This window comes from Colias eurytheme, chromosome 7 (assembly GCF_061535395.1).
Source record: "Colias eurytheme isolate Ceu_HAF_F1 chromosome 7, ilColEury1 Martin Lab GWU primary, whole genome shotgun sequence".
Taxonomy (NCBI): Eukaryota; Metazoa; Arthropoda; class Insecta; order Lepidoptera; family Pieridae; genus Colias; species Colias eurytheme.
Window position 1 is genome coordinate 9,162,488 of NC_142986.1, and position 19,096 is coordinate 9,181,583.

Genomic DNA, 19,096 nt, shown 5'->3' on the forward strand with positions numbered 1-19,096 from the left:
CTCTTCGCTCTACACGATTTAAAAGCTTAAACTGCGCTGTAGAATTAAACGATCATCTTCATATTTACGTCGCATAAAGTAATGAAAAATGTTTAATTATGCTTAGCTTTTCTTGCATTTATATGTAATAATAATTTAATATGTTAAAGTAATTAAAGAAATAAGAAAGTATGAACACAATTTATTCTTCTGAATTATGCTCTATCATCCATATCTCCCAATTATGATTCCCAAAACATTCCTCCAACATGTACCAACAAAAATAAGTCCAGACGAACGTCACTAATACTAGACTCAGGTCAATAACTGTTACATTTAAGGCTCGGACCAGTACACGAAACATGAACTCACTTAAAGTATATAAAGCCTGAGAACACACTCCTTGCAGCAGACTGATTACAAGCCGGCACACGGCGACAAATGTGATTCGATAGTATTAAGGATACATTTAAGAAATGGCAGCTATTCATTTATTTATGGTGAGTATTCATGGTGGACGGACTAACAATTTCATCTCGGAACATCGTTTGTGGAGGAGAAATTAGGCCCTATTAACAAATTTCGGTAAAATTAATCTATAGAGTCATTATAACATAGTCTGAGCAAAGTCCTATTACCAATTTTTGATCAAGTTAAGCATCGAAATCAAAATAACACGTTCTAAGCAAAGTTTCAATCAATTATTTTTGATAAACTTGATCAGCAGAGACATAATAACACATTCTGAGTACATAAGGGGCTTTTAACATTTTTTTGAAAAAGATGATCAACAACGTTCGATGCTTTACCTATTGAGTTTAGCATCGTTTAATAATGTCACAAATAAGTCTTTTAGATAGATAATTATAAAATTATGTTGTCGGATGCTCTGCTTTGATTGATATTTTAATTTTAATTTCCTAAAAGTTTACTGTTAATTAATATGTACAATAATGCAGTTAACAATAGGAGTTTGTAGAGTAGCTTAACTCTATAATATATTGCTTCTGTCATTATTAGGAAGTTGAAATAATATCCCTGAACTGTAAATAAAAATATGTCGATTTTATCCATATCAATAAAATAGGTAATCAGCAAGCAATAAATCATCAAAATTTTAAACCCTTGAAAGTCGCAAACCCGTAGATAACGAATCATTCAGTATGTAATCTATTCCTCGTTTTGACAGTTCTAATTATAGAATAATAAATACGATAGTTAATGAAACAACATATTTATGTTACATGTCTAGGCATAACTGATGAAATAAACTCTAAATCCTTAGTTTCGCAATATCCTTCGCGCGCCCGTAGCTGCATATAGCTGCCGGATGGTGCTTTAAAATTATGTGCGGACTTTTGCCCTAAATGCGTCATATTCTAGTTACTCAATTTTAATAGGGCTTGTTTTTGCTGTGTTCGAAAACTTTTGAAGTCGTAAACAAGCAAGTAATAGATATCTGGTTTGCTCTATAATAAGAAAAATATGAGGTGTAAATAATTGTTAGCGAATCGTAAGATAACCAAAAAGTTAAAACCTTTATCGAATTAGAAGACAATATTTTATACAATCGATAGATTAGGCTATTTAGGCACTTAACGGTAAATGGAAATATACAAAGGAAACTATTTTTAACTTAAACAACGTCAAAATGAGTTTCAGCAAGGGTTAGGTGCCAATATTAGTTAGCTAAATTCTGCCACAAAAATACCTCGCCTTTTAAATTTAATAGTAAGTTTTAATTACTAAAAATATTAGTAGTATTTTGGTAGTATTTTGGTAGCCTTTTTATTCATATAATTTTACATGAATATTAATTGTATATTGTCATAAATTGTAATTGTAATTGTATGTAAGTATGTATGTTTAATAATAAATAAAATTTGATTTGAAAAAAAAAAAAAAAAAAAATTTGATATCGTGAGCTTAGATCTCTAATATGTATTACAAAACAAACATTTTCAATTAAAAAATCAGCTTACATATTACACAAGAGAGCTTGCGTTTTAGACCGGGAGATACTGACACAAAATTTCGAGTCATTTGTAACAGGATGGCGGTTCTACAGGGGTCTTAGTACGCAATGACAAAAAGAAAAACGATGGCGTGAACGCTGGTACCGGCGGCTTAGTCGCGTGGGCGTTAGTCGAACTCGCCGGAAAATAGCGAAAGTCAAACGATTTGTAACAGTATGGCACTTATTTTTCCTGTAAGTTTGAGGATCAACAAATATAAATACAAAATTTCAAAGATCTATGTGTTGGAAATCTTCACTTATATAAATTAATAATAAATTAAGTTTTCAAGTATGACAGCACTTTCTCCCCCTACTAGAAGTATGGCAAATATAATAATGGTCACATCAATAATCAAATACTGTCCAAAAATCCAAATGCAATACTGTTACAAAAAGTTTGGCGAAATAAAAATTTTTTGCAGATTTTCGGCGGTATGGCGACCATTTGGAATCGTCCGAAAAGTATGGCATGGCGATTTTCGTAAATGGCTGCACGACGATAGTTACCTGTGCAAAAGTTAGCCTGGTACAAATGGTTGAATGATTGTTTTATTTAAATCAACACATTCGCGTCGGTATGGCGGGCTGTAAGTCACACCGGAAAAGTATGGCATGACACTACCGCCTACTACTTTTTTATGGGCTATCGGTAAATTCTAAAATTTTTGTGTTACAAATCGTTTGACTTTCGCTATTTTTCCGACGAGTTCGACAAACGCCCACGCGACTAAGCCACCGGTACCAGCGTTCACACCATCATTTTTCTTTTTGTCATTGCGTACTAAGACCCCTGTAGAACCGCCATCCTTGTTACAAATGACTCGAAATTTTGTGTCAGTATCTCCCGGTCTATTTGTCAAATGTACATGAAACAACTTCATAAATTGGTAAACTACTTTAACGACATTTCTAGACCTTAAAGGCTAAGAAATATGACCAAAGGGGTTCCGCGTAATATAACATTCTTGTACAATTAAAATTAATGAAATGTTTTTCTGCAATTAGATTACGGATGACGGTCATTATGGCGCTAAATTTTTGAAATTTGATTTCTTTAACTGGTCAATTATTAAATATCATATTTGTATTTAGTGTTTTTTGCGAGTGTAACATTCTTTATAATGATATAAAACGATTGGGCACGTGTGTCGTAATTAACGCAATGTTGTGCATTTTGATTATAAAAGCTATGCAGTTTTTATTCTCTCTAGTAAGCTCTCCATTGTAGCAGTTTTCTCTGTAATCGTTAACTTAGTGGTTGTGAACTATTGTTTAAAGAAGAAAGAAAGTATGCACAGTTATAAAAAAAATCACATTTTCAATTGAAAAAAATATAATATTATAAGAGATACGTCTAGGAAATCAATAGAATAGAAGTTTTATTTTAAAGGGCGTAATTAACATATTTTCAATACATCGGGTTTCGGCTTGCTGTAGCTATAAAGAACTCCGCATTGATTGATATATGATTATGCCGCACCTGCACAATATCAGACCTTACCCGGACCTCACCTTGACCTACGATTAGTGGTAGACATTGATCTATAATACTAGCTTTATTTTTCATGAAATTTTAATATAACCATACTCAGTGTAATTGATTGCGCATTGAAACTAACAAATTCAGTTTTACGCTATGAGATCACTGGTTTGATAAAATTAAACCATTTTAATCGTTCTTAATGAATGAATAAATTAAGTCTCTAATCATAATAACACACTGTTTTTCTATTTTCAGGTACTCCTCTTGGGGAGTACTCTATCACTGAGCAAGGAAATAGAACAGAAAAAAGTATCTGAACTATTAGAAAATGGAATCAAAGATGAACCATCTGGAAAGCCCGCAAAGAGAGGCATCTACTCCACGGGACACGGATACATCTCATCCGGTCCTGTCCTGTCTCACGGAATCGGTATTGGCGGTGGTTACGGCGGTGTAAGAATTGGCAGTGGTATTGGAATCGGCAGCGGCATCGCCGTCGGTAGCGGAATCGGCAGTGGAATCGCTGTCGGCAGTGGAATCGGTCTCGGAGGCGGTCTCGGAGGTGGTATCGCCGTCGGAGGACCCGGAATCGCCGTCGGAGGACCCGGAATCGCCGTCGGTGGTGGAGCCATCGCTGCCGGACCAGCTGTAGCCGTCGCCGCCGCGCCCGCCGTCGCCGTCGCACCCGCACCCGCCGTGCAAACATCAGTCTCAGTTCAACCCAACCCAGTCATCTTGCGCCAGGAAGTTCCCCGCTTCATCACAAGAACCATCACCCGTGACGTCCAAGTACCCGTCCAAGTGCCCGTGCAAGTACCCGTCGACCGTCCCGTCCCCGTTCCATACAGAGTGAATGTGCCCGTGCCAGTCGACAGGCCCGTGCCCGTCATCCACAAAGTCCCAGTTGAGGTTACTCGCCAAGTCCCAGTGTACTACGAGAGGAAAGTCCCGTACCCAGTCAAAGTACCCGTATCCGTGCCGGTGCCATACCCAGTGACGGTCGAGAAGCAGGTGGCCGTCGACCGCCCCGTGTACGTCGACCGCCAAGTGCCCGTGCCCTACCCCGTGCACGTCGACAGGCCAGTGAGCGTGCCCGTTCCCGTTCACGTGGACAGGCCCGTGCCCGTTCCCCAGCCCGTAGTAGTTGACAGGCCAGTGGCCGTGCCCCAGCCCATCGTGGTCGACAGACACATCCCAGTAGCGACAGGCGCGATCGCCACCGGGTCCGCCATCGGCGGTGGCGTTATCGGCGGCGGCGTTATCAGCGGTGGAGTGATCAGCGGCGGTGCGATCAGTTCCGGCATCTCGTACGGCTCGGGCGTGTCGTACGGCTCGGGCATCTCCACCGGCATCGGCTACGGCGGCGGTCTCTACGGCCACGGCGGCTACGGGGGCTCGTACGGCTCGTACGGCATCTCCAGCATCGGCCACTCCATCCATTAGTTTAAGTTAAATTATATCGGAATATATTCAGCATTATTAAATATACGGATTGAAACACCTGTTTATTTTTATTGAATTCTTTATTTAGAAAACATCTTGCGAACTCTTTGTACACTTAAGTTATTTTGTAAAGTCTGTACTTATGCACTTTTTATGTTATTAAATTAATAGCTTTACATGCAGTTTTTTATTTATCTGTTTAATTTTAACATATTTTACACAATTTTAAAAGCATTTACAATTTTACACTCTAAGATTCTATTGTTATTAATTATTGTCTCATACATTGAACTCTAGGTGAATGAGATAGTTTAAAATTGTTTTGCCTTATCGTTTCTCGCACACATATTCTAAGCAAGGAAAGTTGTCATTAAAAATATAGGAGTAAATATTTTCAATAAAATAATAGATTAAAACTTATTGGGAAATAATATAGCAACACTGAAAACTTTTTTAAACGCTTATAAATCACATTATAAAAAAATAACAAACCGTATTCAAACAATCTAAATTGCATCATACTGCTCGGACAAAGTTCTCCTAGTACATTTTCTAAACCCAAACCTTAGATACCCTCCCTCGATAAGTATCCGAATTAAAATATAATACATCGTTTGCTAGGATTCATCACAGAACCGGGTGGACACTGAAAAGCCCTAGCAAATTCCTCGTAGTTCTGTAAAGCGCCGCGAGCGCGTAAGTGTTGTGGAGCATGTTCATCTTCTAAGTCGGATTTTAAAGATTCTGGAGTTGCAATACCACACCATAGCTGGAATTAACACAGAATAAAAAAAAAATTGGTTGTCTGTAAAGTCGGTTTATTGACGATAGTTGAACGTGACAACGGCCGATTGTGCTTCTTTGTCGCTCGTTCCGTGCTCTCGCTCGCACTTCAAGCCTTACATGGAACGCCTCAGAGCGAGGTAACGCCGCATGAGTCATGTTTTTTCGTGCGTGCACGCGGCTCTATCGAATTACAAGACGTTGTCACGTCAAAAATGTAGAAAACACATTTATTGAGTTTACTAACATACTATAGAACAATATTAAACTGAAAAACTTTAAGGCAATCTAAAAGTATGAGTCACCACTTATGTCCATAAAGCAATAGCAGAAAACATTTCTGGAAATCCTAGAGTATGAAACCATCTGTCGTTGTGAAAGAATGGGAAGTAGGCGGTCATCATCATACTTTCGCAAACGTTATTAATTGTTTCATGATGCTTTCTAGTATTTAAAATAATTGGAGGATTTGGCTAAATAATTGAACAATTATATAACTTTAACCTTCAACAATAAGCAGTTTAATAAAAATCAGAATTCCTGAAAACATTATACATAGTGTCCGACCGAACTTTCGGTTTCGGTTTCGGTTTCGGCCGAGTTTCGGCCATAAATCAAGTTTCGGCCGCAGTTTCGGTTTCGGCCAAAATCGGCCGAAACTTTTGCCGAAACCGAAACTTATTTCGCAAGTTCAGTGAACTTAGTTCACACACGTTCACGCTCGCCTAACTTCGTTTTCCTCGGCAACGCTTTGACGGACGCTGTCAAAACGTTGGTTGACCCACGCTGGTGGAAACAATTTTTGATTATCTATGTTGAGATTGGAACTGGGTGTAATAGTAATTAATAATTATTATTTTTATATAAGAGGTACCTAAAAGAGACTGATTATTCTTCTAAAGTCTTCTAAGTAGGTACAAATACCAATCCAAAGTATTAAAGACTCTTTAATAAAGAGAAAGATCTCAAAATACCAAAACTTAAGTATTTAAAGTAACAGTAACTATTACTGATTTGATTTAGATGACTGATTTTACTGAGAACTTAATTTGAAAAAATAATAAAAATTAAAATTGTTATTATTAATATTTGAAAAATATTATTTTTTTATTTTATATTAAGTAAATGATTACAACAAATTTAATATACTATGTTTTCATTTCATGCCCTAATTAAGGCAAAATAATAGGTAAAATGCACCAAAGTTCAGTATTTTTAGAAATTTCATACTTGACCACGTGAGTTTCGGTTTCGGTTTCGGTTTCGGCCGAAACTGAAGCCACGGCCGAACATTCGGTTTCGGTTTCGGTTTCGGCCTGGAAACCAGTTTCGGTCGGACACTATTTATACAGCATAATATTATAACAATTAACTCTTTAAAACTGTATTCAATCTTTGTACTTACATTACCATAGGATAAAAAGAACAACTGTTCTGACGAGAGATGCTCAAAACCCGGCAATTTTAGTTCTGGTCCAAATTTTCGCAAATGTTCTTTGAAAGCTACAAATGCCTCTTTAACTCCTCCGTTATCTGCTATATTCTCACCTAGTGTTTTTTTACCATCTACCTGCAATTATTCTTTTCTTAGTAGTTATTTTCCTTTACACTCTATTTTTATAAAAGCTTATAAATCATTAAAATACATTTTGGTATACATGGAGCTGGGTAGATTTTAGGTCCTTCAAATAAATTTGCTAAAATTGATATAATACTGTATTTTAAATATTAAAATCATTGTCATTCTAAATGATACATCATCTAGTTTCCTACTTCTAACAAAAAAATCGAAAACAACTCACATGCTTTTTAATTTGTGGAATATAAAATGACGAGTACTGATTGATGAAGCATTGGGTTTTATTGACGTATGCTTCGACTGTGGCGTTTGACCACCATGGTATGAGGTTACCGTTTTTGTCGAATTGTCGACCTGGGTAAGAAATGCTATATATGTATAATAAACTTAGTACCTATAATGTGAACTAATTTGCGTTTAACTTGAGGCTAAGGTTAAAGCAGACATATTAAATTATTAATGAATTTAATATTAAGATATTAAATTACAATGTTTCTTGTCCGATAAAGCACTTCTTTATTACAATTAAGGTACAGAATTTATATTGATCTCTTAAGATTGATTGTAAATTCATAATTGCCAAATTACCAATCTATTACTTACCAAAACTATCAAATCCATGAGTTATTTCGTGTCCAAGAACAGCGCCCAAGGATCCATAATTTAACGAACTAGAAAATTAATTAAAATAAATTAGCAAGGACATAATTTTATCAACAAATCTAATAATAAAAGAAATAACATACTCCAGTCCTAAATCGAAGAAAGGATGCTGTAACATAACTAAAGGTACAGCTGCGTCCAAAACATTTAAAACAATTTAATATTTATTAAATTTAAATCATACTGTATGTATATTTATATTTATTTCAAACTCACTTATAGTATTCTCTTGAAACGTATGATATGCGTTAACTTCAGTAGGAACAGTAGCCCAAGTGTAATTATTTCCCCTACGGAATTTATCTAAAGCTTTTTTAGTTTTAACTTGAACTATATTAACGAGATTTTCTAAATGTTGCCCTGTATCTATTTCTAGGCCTTTATAATGATCTTCTAGTCTTCCTTCTTCTAACAACCAGTCTGGAAAACCTACTAAAGTTTTCATTTCTATAATTTTTCTATAAGTAGCTAATTTAGTGTCATCGTCCATCCATTTAGTCATTCCTATGAGATGGGCTAATGCGTTCTTTAGTTCGTGTAGCATTGATTCTATCTGAAAGTTAGAAACTAAATTAACTTTTTAAATTATTATTTGATGGTCAGATAGGTTTTTGCTACAAAAGCTTTTATAACGTCATAAAGTTTAGAAGCATCTCATTTATTGGTAATCGATATAAAGTTTAAACTGAAATTCCAAGGAAAACATCAATAAACTAATGCTGAGAAAGCATTAATAACTGAAAAATAGAAATCAAAACAAAGAAAACGGAGAAAATTAATACGAATTTAATAGACTCACAATGAAATTAACATTAATTTTGCCACTTAAATAACCGAAACCCAATAACTAACATAACAATTTAATCCAAATTACCTTAGGCTTGGTAACATTAAAGAAGTTCTGATCAGCGATAGCATAAGCCACCGCCATACCGAGCATGTCATTAACCACATTAGCGCATTGTAAACTGCGTGATGACGTCACATGACCTGTATGCAGCTCTGTAGATGTGCGCTCGTATAGAGCGGACAGTTCTGTTGTTGTGTGAAGTGCTAGGACTTCTACTACCTTGTTGGTAGGACACAACACACAATAGAAGAAAAAAAAAAGAAAAATCATTTTATTCAACACACAATAAAATACTTATAGATGGGGATATTTTCTTGAAAAAAAAATTGGTTGTTTGTAAAGTAGGTTTACGATCGAGATGTTTACGTGATAACATATTACATAATGCAGTGGCAGCGCTCGAGATGAGAAGGGAGATCGGTCCGTCTCTCTCTCGTTATACCTGCGATCGCGCTCGTGAGGTTTTGGTGTGACACAAGTTTCTGAACATGTCACCCGACTAAAACGATTTTAAAAACGTTATCACGTTAAAAAAATGGTTGCATATTTCTAAGATCTGTTTTAATATGTCAGATGCAGGTGATTGGATGTATGTTAAGCATTTCTTTCATGCGTGCTGCGTCATGACGTCACATGACCTGTATGCATACTTGCATGTAGACGTTAATTTGAATTCAAAATTAACATTATTTTGTAGCTGGATATTTCAAGAATCAATATAATTTTCGATTAATTATATGAATATGAGTATCGGTGGAAATGTGTTAAACATAGATTTAATTGTAAGCTGCGTGATGAAGTTTGCAGTTTATTAGATGTACCGACTTACGGAGTATGAGATAGAAAAGTGTTCTCATTAGTTTATTACTTTATGATATTAATATTTACCTTAACCCAAATATATAGTTCTATAACGACAGGAGATATCATAGCAGTATATGCTGCCATAGCTGCCATATACGCAAAATCTGGTGCAGAAATTAAAATTTTATCCTTTTTAAAATCTAAAGTCACTTCACTTATATTAAATACTCCTTCTAAATATCGTTTCCATATTGGTATAGCTGTTCTATTGTTTGCTTTAACTACAGAATCTGTGTACTTTTGAACATAGTCTACTTTGTAATTTGGTATTTTTATATATTCTTCTTCATCTATGTTGGTTGAGTTGTCTGATTCAAGCTGAAATTGAGAAATATGAAATTTAATTACATGATTTTTATCTGGTATCTCTTAAGAATTATTACAGGATTGATTTGAGAAAAAATATGAGAAAAGTCATAGGCACTGCACATTCAGATGTGTAAGAAATTCACAAGCCAAGTTAATTGTGATGAAATATTATACGTAATATTAACGAAGATTTTGTGGAAATAAATTCTATTGAAGTCTGTATAATTATAATCGATTAATATAAGTCTCATTACCGCAGTCAGATCATAGTAAATAGAATAATATTCAGCAGCAGCTAAAAGTGAATTCTGATCGATTTCCACATCAGTTAAATTCGATTTTTTATCATCCGTCTCTAAAGCAAATAGTTTTATAAGGTGAGCGTAAAACAATTGATATATTTCGGATTCTTTGTCTTCATCTATTACTTTGCTATTTCCGTATTCTGCTTTATTATTAAACTCTTGTTTTAATTTATTATTAAAATTAGGTATTTTATAACGATGTCTACTGCTGTGGTGTTTCCTTTCCGTGTACATACTGGAATAAAAAATAGTGTTGTGCATTAAAATGTTTAGCGGTGCCTATTGGAATTTTGTTTTTATCGACAAAAAAAGCATGTGTGCCGAGCACACGTGTCATATGTGAAACTTTTTTGGCAAGATTAAAAGATACCAAATCGATTGGAAGGCGACTTCCATGACGTGACGAACATGCCATGACGCGACCTTGAAATTTTACTCTCAAAGAGCCTAAAGAAATCTAATTGCCATTTAAATCTTGTTTAAGTATTTTAATGACAAAGAAGTATTGAAAAATTGTGCTTTATTGTACCTTGGAAAGGGATTCGTAGTTTCTGGTGTTCCCATAATAAGTCTATAAACTGATGAATTCACAGGATCTGTGATAATATCGAATCCTATTAGAACATCCATTCCTAGCTGAGTTTTTATTTTAATTACCGTTTCTACCCAGTCGAATGTGAATGTAGAATAATCTACTTCTGTTAAATTTAAATACGTTGGATATGAGGGTAGTCCTAAATTTTCTAATACTTTGAGGACTGGTTTTAATCCTCGTTTGTCTAATTTGTCTGAAAAAGTAAGCAGGTTCAGGATTTTATTTCACTTATAATGTAAAGGTGTGTAAATTGTAAATTTTTTATAGCGATTACTAAGAACTAATAAGCGACTATAATCATAATTAACTACCTACTATATAATTAACTACTTAAAAGACTATATAATAAAAATGTTCTACAGATTATTTAAAGTAATTTGAATACTACATTCACAGATAATATCTTGAAACATTTACCTGTATCCATACAAGCAGTATAAACATCTTTAGCCTGTTGCACTGGCTTTGGTTGGTCAGTAGTATTCTTATGAAGAAAGTCACGTACAAGTGTGTACACCTTGATTTGCTTCTCTCTGAACCAATCGTACGATCTATAGGCGTCTGGACGAGGGTGCTCCTGTGCCCAGTTGCCGCAGACGTACTGAAGTTTGTATGTATTATCTATACTAATATTATAAAGCTGAAGAGTTTGTTTGTTTGAACGCGCTAATCTCAGGAACCAATTGGTCCGATTTGAAAAATTATTTCAATGTTAGACAGCCCATATATCGAGGATAGGCTATATATCACACTAAGACTAACGGGAGCAGAGCACTGCGATATACAGTATTATCTATGGCACTGCGGGTTAAACCGCGGGGCACAGCTAGTCACAGATATAATACTATACTATTATTATTATTTAAATGCGTAAAAATATGACAAAACGTGGTACTATTAGGGTATGTGTAATGGAAAGATAATTTTGCGCTGATTGTAAAGCATAAAGAGATGAATATAAACTCGTTAGCAAATGATCTATGATAGTTTTAACTATAAACATAAGTTTAAAATAATTTATCTATGAGTATCGTACTTTTATAATTTTGCGCATCACTGTGTCTCATATATTTTTATCTCGCTCATTCTCCAACATAAACATTTATAAAAAATATTGAAAAACTACACAAAGGGAGTTCATTGACTATAAGCAAAGAATACATAACAATACTGACGTACAAAAAGTCAAAGGTCAAAGGCTTAATAGGCATAAATAGGTGCTAGTCACGTAAATTAGCCGTGACTGTAAAAAAGTTTTTTTTCAATAATATATACTTAGTGTTAGCTTTATAATAAAGTTATTCCAAAGTTAAATTGAATGTTCTTGTAAGCATAAAAAGTAAACACTCTTAACCAACCAACTATATTACTTGCTCTGTGCTCTTAACAAGAAAAGTCTTAAGAGTTAAAACATTTTCTGTGAGCGTATAAAAAAGTTAACTGGTAAAACGTAGGCACATTCAATATACATCTGATGGTATACCCAGATGTTTAATTAAGAATTTTAACCAATGCATGAATTGTCATTTCCCCTTTCAAGCTATGTTATTTTTTACCAATTAACAATTATAACGCCAACAAGTAAATGTATTCTCAAATACAATAATAAATATAAATATTACCTGATAAAAATCACTACAAGGGTCCACACTTTGGTCCATCGACAAAGCCAGATTGGCGGCTGAACGTAAACATTCCTTGCTTTCACAGACTCCTTCTGTTTTGTGACGCTTTTGTTTTACATCTGTTTTTCATAAAAGAAATATCATTTTATTACAAACTTGTACCTGCATAGCAATTTTAAATAATAATTTGATTCGACAAAAGTTTAATAAAATTCTACAGAGATTTGGCGCCAAAATGGCGGCTATTATGTTTTTTTTTCAGTTGAATTATGCTGGCCAGCACCATAAAAAATTTAATATAAATTAATAAGGATAAAAAACACGTTTTGTATTAATAATAATTTAACTACTGTATGCTATGCTTTAAATGTGCACTACATATTTTAATCATAATTTAAAGTGATCACTTACATAAAACAGTCATTGTTATAAAAAGGCTTAACAACAGTAATAGTAATATGAATAAACATGTTAATAACATTTTATTTTTATGTTTTCTTCTAAACCTGAAATTAATGCAAAAAATTAAACAATTAAATTAAAAAAAATTACTGTCTGCTTTTATTTGGTAGACGTTTTGTATACTTAAGAATTAAATTTTAAGACGAATTAATCATATTGCACGCCTCATAAGCGAAGCGTTGAGGTGGGTACTACTGTCACTTCACGCAAAACATCTGATTTTTCAAACTTAAAATGTCTTTATGTATCATACATTGCACTTGTAAGATAATACATACACACACATATTAAGAAAAAACACTATTTTTAACGTTCATGATATTTTTGATGTCATTTTTGTTATTTAAACTAGTTAAAAAACAGTTTAAAAAAGTTCTGTCTTGGACGTCCGTGTGTCTGTATGTGCGGATCCTTTTTCTTGTTAACACGATAGCGACCGAAATACTTTACTAATCGAGTCTTTTTTTTTCTCTTACGCTTGAGTATGCTCAGGAATAGAACCCTTTCATTTTTCAGGGTCTGATTCGATGTGGTTTAATTGTTATTAAATAAACAAAAATAATAATTAATAAATATTTATTAAAAAAAAATTATGAGGCGTGCACTTTTGGATTTTCCAAATTATTTTAAATTATTGTAAATATAATTTACCTGGCAGTTCTGGACCCGACAGCTATTAAATACCCTGATTCACGTAAATCACTACCATTTTTCAGCGGCGGAGTTGGGACCTTTGCACTATTTGTGCCTTAAAAAAATATAACATTTCAAATATAGAACACCGACGATATTGAAAGGGGCATAATTTTTGTTAAATTTATACATATAAATTTCGTTTAATTATTGAAGCTGGCAAGACATAGATTTTATTTTCCTACTCCATAAAAAAAAACAAAAGAAGAGGTTCGAATTATAATTTTAAAATGATAACTTTCTCTTTTGTTCTTGTTGTTGAAACAAATTATTATAAGAATTATTATTTGTGTGAATTTGCTGAAGTCTCTTTTATGTTAGAATTTTACTTTGTTCAAGTTCACTTTTCAGGAAATCATAAAGTTCAACGTAACAACAATTTCACGAATTATATCGTGTACATGAAAACAGCTGTGAAAATTTTTAAATATTATAATATGTACGAAAAATATTTTTGCTAGATAAGAAGACCGAAATGGTGTTTTGTACATAATGTCGGAACTGAAAATAATTTTGCAGGTATGTCTAATTTTTACTTTGGAAATACACATTAATATATGAATGTATAGTCTAATAACAGTTTTAATGAGCTGAATATACTAACGTGTAACAGTAGGTCCCATTCCATCGCCGTCTTCATTAGGCCACGCGTTCATAGTTCGAACTATAAACTATTAATTTTGTATACCTTCAGATATACGATTTTTACCATTATTACGTACGTAATAACACTGCTTTTTCTATGAATTTCATGTTCAGGTGTTTTCGGTTTGAAGGTATTTGAGTTACTGAAAGTAGTGGTTACTGAATATACTGTGCTTTCAGCTGTGTATATGATGTTAGTAGTTTTGGGGACAATTTATTAAGAATTCATGAATCTGTGTCATAGTTTTAATTAGTGGTCTTGTTAGTAAGATTGATTATTCAAATGTATTTGATACTAGCTGCTCGTCCAGGCGTCACCCGGGATGAAAATAAATATATTTAGGTAAATTTAACTAGGTATAAGGAAAAAATAAGGAACAGATAAAGGCCATGTTACTTAGGAAAGATTTTTTTTTAAAGTGAAACTTTTATTACATCGTCTCAAACTTTTTGGTCTGTGTAGCGCATGTCGCGTGTATCGCGGCTGCCGAGTAGGTATACCTACTCGGCAGCCGACCGACACGCGACATGCGCTACACAAAGCAGTGTTCGAAACCGTTCGAACAGTTTCACTTTTACCGTGGTTTCATAAAACCACACAACATTTTTTTTCAAATAATGTATAGACTTTATTTCATGTTTCTGTTTTTTTAAACTTTCATTACATAAATTTAGAAATAATGTTATATTATCCATATACCTATGACTAAGAAAGATATGAATTTCTCTAATAGTAGCTACACATTTCATATTGTAAGCGCAAATTTTCATTTCGTCGTCTTTTCACAGTATCAAACAATTTGTAGTTAAGAATTTTTTTTGAACAATGGATCTCTCTTGAATATTTTTTCAGAATACGTTAAGACATAATTATTTTCTTAGGTAACGTACTATCAGGGCAAAGAGTATAAGGAGTTTATAACTTATTTCTTTTATAATACGATGTGTAATTCAATTTAAAAAAGTATTTTACGGTAAAAGAGATGAATAAATATTAAAGGTCGTTATATGAAATAAATAATATACCTACTGTCTTTGTGTTGGTTAAATAAAAAAAAAATGATTCGATAAAATATTAAAATTTTAACTATCTAATAATAATAATAAATCCTATAAAAAATAATATTATGGTGTCACTATAGACCCAGGTCAAACGACAGTAAGGCTGATATGGTTGAACACGCGATGTTTAGTGATGTGCTGTTTTATCGATTCAACAATGCATTAAATACCGATTTGCTCCATTCATCCAAGGAATATTGCTGTCATCGGAATCACGCTACCGTGTTGTGATTTGCGTGAATGTTTGCACTTTTGCATGGGATAGTAAAAAGAAGTTTTAATACTACTAACTAGTACAAGCAACTTCGACTATTCTCAAAATTATTTTTCCCATTTCTGAAAGATTTTTGCAGACGAAAGTAATTAATAGATATAATATAATATATTTTTTTCTCTTAGATGTTTACAATCTAATACAAAACAGATGCTAGTATTATATATTTAAAGAAATTTAAGTGTGCTAGTAATGCCCCAAAAATAAAAAAAGTGTATTAATAAAACCCACCCTTCACATGTGTATTATGTTTACCCAGCATTATTAAAAATCGATAAATTTCTAGGCTACCTGAATAAATAATGAAAACGTCTACGTCAAGCATAGGGTCATTAAAACACAGCATTGAATATTATAAATATTTATTTGCACCACCCCGCCATTACGGGCATGATCTCAACGCATATACAAACAAAATTAGTTTAAATTAATCCTAGGTTTACCAACCATGGCCGATTGAAGCCAAACCATGGCCGTATGATGACAAACCATGGCCGTATGATTGGGCGTAGGTGGCGAGAGGAGCATGCGAGATGACGGCTGGGGCGGCTTGGAGCACGGGTTGGGCCACAGCAATTGGCGCAGCGTGGACCACAGGTTGGGCCACTGCGATAGGGGCAGCGTGGACTACGGGTTGTGAGACTGGGTGGATCACCTGTGGGCAACGTTGGGAGTTAGTTGATTGTTAAAAAAAAAAAACAGTAAGAAGACTAATCATCAAATTCAAATTCAAACTTAAAATTTAAGATAAAAAAATGCATTTATAATCTAGAAGATAAAGCTTTTTGATGACAAAACGAATTGATTATTATAAAGTAAGTATAGTCGCATAATGCATATAGAGCATGTAAAAGGAATAAAACTCACTAAGCAATCTGTTACCTAAAATAGATTGGATAGGCCCGTTATTCATTTAGACATATTACTATAATCCTTTGATCAAAAGCTATGTATATTTCACAGACGACTAAAAATAATCAATATGATTATGCGTCTAAGGCGTGGTTTTGGCATCGTATATGGATATTATAATATTTTATTCATATGTATGCTGTCTGCTCTATAATGTATTCCATCTAACTGAATTATATTACACATTTCGTAACGAATTTAACTTTGTTTTCATCGTTAACCATTTACTGTGTTTACTACTAAACATCTGCAGTAAGAGTACCTACCTATTATTTGCTCCTAAACTTTTATACCTATATGTTTATGTATGCGGCTTGTCACTGAAAGTTGCAACTAAAACTCTCGCTCACACACACACACACACACATACACACACTACAAGACATCCTAAAAGTCCCACTATAAAACCCAAAATCTTCCTAACGAAGTTCATAGTAACAGGTATAGTTATCATATTATTAATGGTAGCACAAAATCCTCCTAACAAAGTTAAACTTCACAGTAGAAGGTATTAGCAACAGCTAAAGTATAACATAATCTGTGGTAGTAGTAAATAGTTACATACCCTTTGGAAGGAGGAGTAGCTAGTAGCAGCGGGCGCGTGGGCAACGGCCACAGGCGCAGCCTGGATCACGGGAGCGTGGGCCACTGAGATGGCTGGCTGGGAAATCGTGATGGCTGGCTGGTGGGAGATGCTCAGCTGTAAAGAAGAATAAAGAATAGGTTATAGATAGGTAATATTGTCAGATAACGTCTATTTATTTAGATTTTGTTAATTGTAAAGAGAAACAGAAGAAACAGAAAGTAAGTACCTAGTAAAGGATGAAGATGTACTTACTTTCTGTTTGGTAAAATGTGCTATTCAAAGATCTTGAAAATTGATTATCGGGTAAGTATAACTTATTTACTAATTGTAAATTACTTTTCAAAAAGTTAAATATTAAAGATGAAAAATACTACTATTCTATTGGTTATTGGCTTTTTAATATTAAAATACTAGAAAAGAGGAAGTCTTTTAGGAACTGAAAACAATTAGGTATCATTTTGTTAATATCCATTTTTACAGACACTATTTTATATTTGATTGTTGTGACCTTACAGCATCAACCCTACTGAAGCTCCAGATGTGTACTTACAGCTGGGGCTGCAGCGTAGCTCGAGTATCCGGAGTATCCATATCCTCCCAGGCCCAATCCTCCAAGGTAGCCGGGTTTGGGCTTGGCCGCAGCCACAGCGAGGAGGGCGAACAGGATCTGTAAGTATAATTGGGGTAACTTGAGAAAAGATGAGGTATTTTATAGTCTATAATTTAATTGCATATTGAGAATAGTGTAAGTTTTTTTGTAGAGCAAAATTCTCTGGTTTTCTGGATTCCGGTTTAAGGTGGATATAAAAAATATTTAAATAGGAATGAATAAGCAATGTTATCTACAATTTCTTACTTTCCAATTAATTAGCTTTTTGAGAAAGGTCTAAAATTTAGTGTAGAAATTTGCAGATATTAGAAGTTATTATTTGTAGGGTAGTTTCATAAATAGAAACAAAAATATCGTTTCAAAACGCGAAATTTCACGTAGCTATATAAAAAATACTTATAAAATAGAGCTTTTAACTTTTGTCGTCTTAAACACTGTAAAATATAAAGAAAATTATGAAATTGATACATTCTATATAAAAAGTAACTTACGAAGGCACGCATGTTTCTGACCGTTGCTACCGAAGTAAGAATGTGGTATGGTCAATATTGCGCGCGCGCACCTTATATACCATTTAGGTATTTAGCTATATTTCTAGGTATCCTAGGTCGATTTAATTTTAGGTGTGTGTTATGTCCGCAAGGGCGGTTGCCTGACCATATAGGGCAGAGATTTAAATCGATCAATATTCTAGTGGTCTTCGTGTAAGGGTGTGTAAATGAGGTTGTATGGAGTAATTGGACTTTTTATATACTTTGTTTGATATGCTATTTGTTTGAGCTTTTTTTGTAAGTTGAATATTTTGTAGGCTGGTTTAATTTTTAATTCATGAGGCATCAGTTACTTATAAATTTTAAATGTTTAATAAGGATCAGTCATAGGTGTTAATACGAATTAATAAGTTCAGTTATGAAATAAAGTTGGTATTTAAAACTGATATTAGATAGGATAGGACTGATGGGCAGGCAAAATAAAATTGGCCGTTAAATTAAAGAAGTATTTCCGGATATTTTCAAACGATATTTAACAAGTAGTATATTTAACAAGAAAGTCATAGATTTTCCTATTCTTAGTTGAATCGCATAGTAATACAATTCGCGATGAAATAAATATCGTAGGTATTTGATATTAATAATTTATATTGTTTATATTAAAAAGTATAAGTGCGTACAAGAAGTGTAATTCAAAATATTACCTCTAATATATCAATTTAAATTAATAATGATAAAGGAAGTTTTCGTCGAATGCATAAGTTGCTATGTTTTGTTTTGTTTCTATATTACAGTTCGCTTCTGTAGTTCATTTTGTTACTATCTTATTTATACTATGTAATGACTAGCTGCTTGCTCCGACTTAA

At 33.7% G+C, this 19,096-nt stretch overlaps 3 protein-coding genes across 3 annotated transcripts; 1 reads left to right on the forward strand and 2 right to left on the reverse strand.

The window, feature by feature from the left end:
* Positions 1–320: 320 nt before the first annotated feature.
* On the forward strand, positions 321–5,098 carry LOC149907242 (uncharacterized). The gene is made up of 2 exons (XM_090103611.1): positions 321–479; positions 3,735–5,098. Exons 1-2 carry the CDS (start codon positions 456–458, stop codon positions 4,920–4,922), a joined length of 1,212 nt encoding a protein of 403 aa, XP_089959737.1. The 5' UTR covers positions 321–455; the 3' UTR covers positions 4,923–5,098.
* Positions 5,099–5,517: 419 nt separating this feature from the next.
* LOC149907243 (endothelin-converting enzyme homolog) lies at positions 5,518–14,624 on the reverse strand. Its single transcript, XM_090103763.1, has 15 exons — positions 14,255–14,624; positions 13,609–13,705; positions 12,907–13,001; positions 12,493–12,614; positions 11,288–11,471; positions 10,805–11,063; positions 10,225–10,495; positions 9,686–9,979; positions 8,822–9,016; positions 8,164–8,500; positions 8,031–8,079; positions 7,888–7,955; positions 7,508–7,638; positions 7,111–7,275; positions 5,518–5,691 (listed from the first exon to the last, which is right to left on the reverse strand). Exons 1-15 carry the CDS (start codon positions 14,304–14,306, stop codon positions 5,518–5,520), a joined length of 2,493 nt encoding a protein of 830 aa, XP_089959889.1. The 5' UTR covers positions 14,307–14,624.
* A 1,352-nt stretch (positions 14,625–15,976) lies between these two features.
* LOC149907244 (uncharacterized) lies at positions 15,977–18,387 on the reverse strand. Its single transcript, XM_090103612.1, has 4 exons — positions 18,231–18,387; positions 17,680–17,796; positions 17,109–17,243; positions 15,977–16,286 (listed from the first exon to the last, which is right to left on the reverse strand). Exons 1-4 carry the CDS (start codon positions 18,240–18,242, stop codon positions 16,071–16,073), a joined length of 480 nt encoding a protein of 159 aa, XP_089959738.1. The 5' UTR covers positions 18,243–18,387; the 3' UTR covers positions 15,977–16,070.
* Between the last annotated feature and the right edge of the window lie 709 nt (positions 18,388–19,096).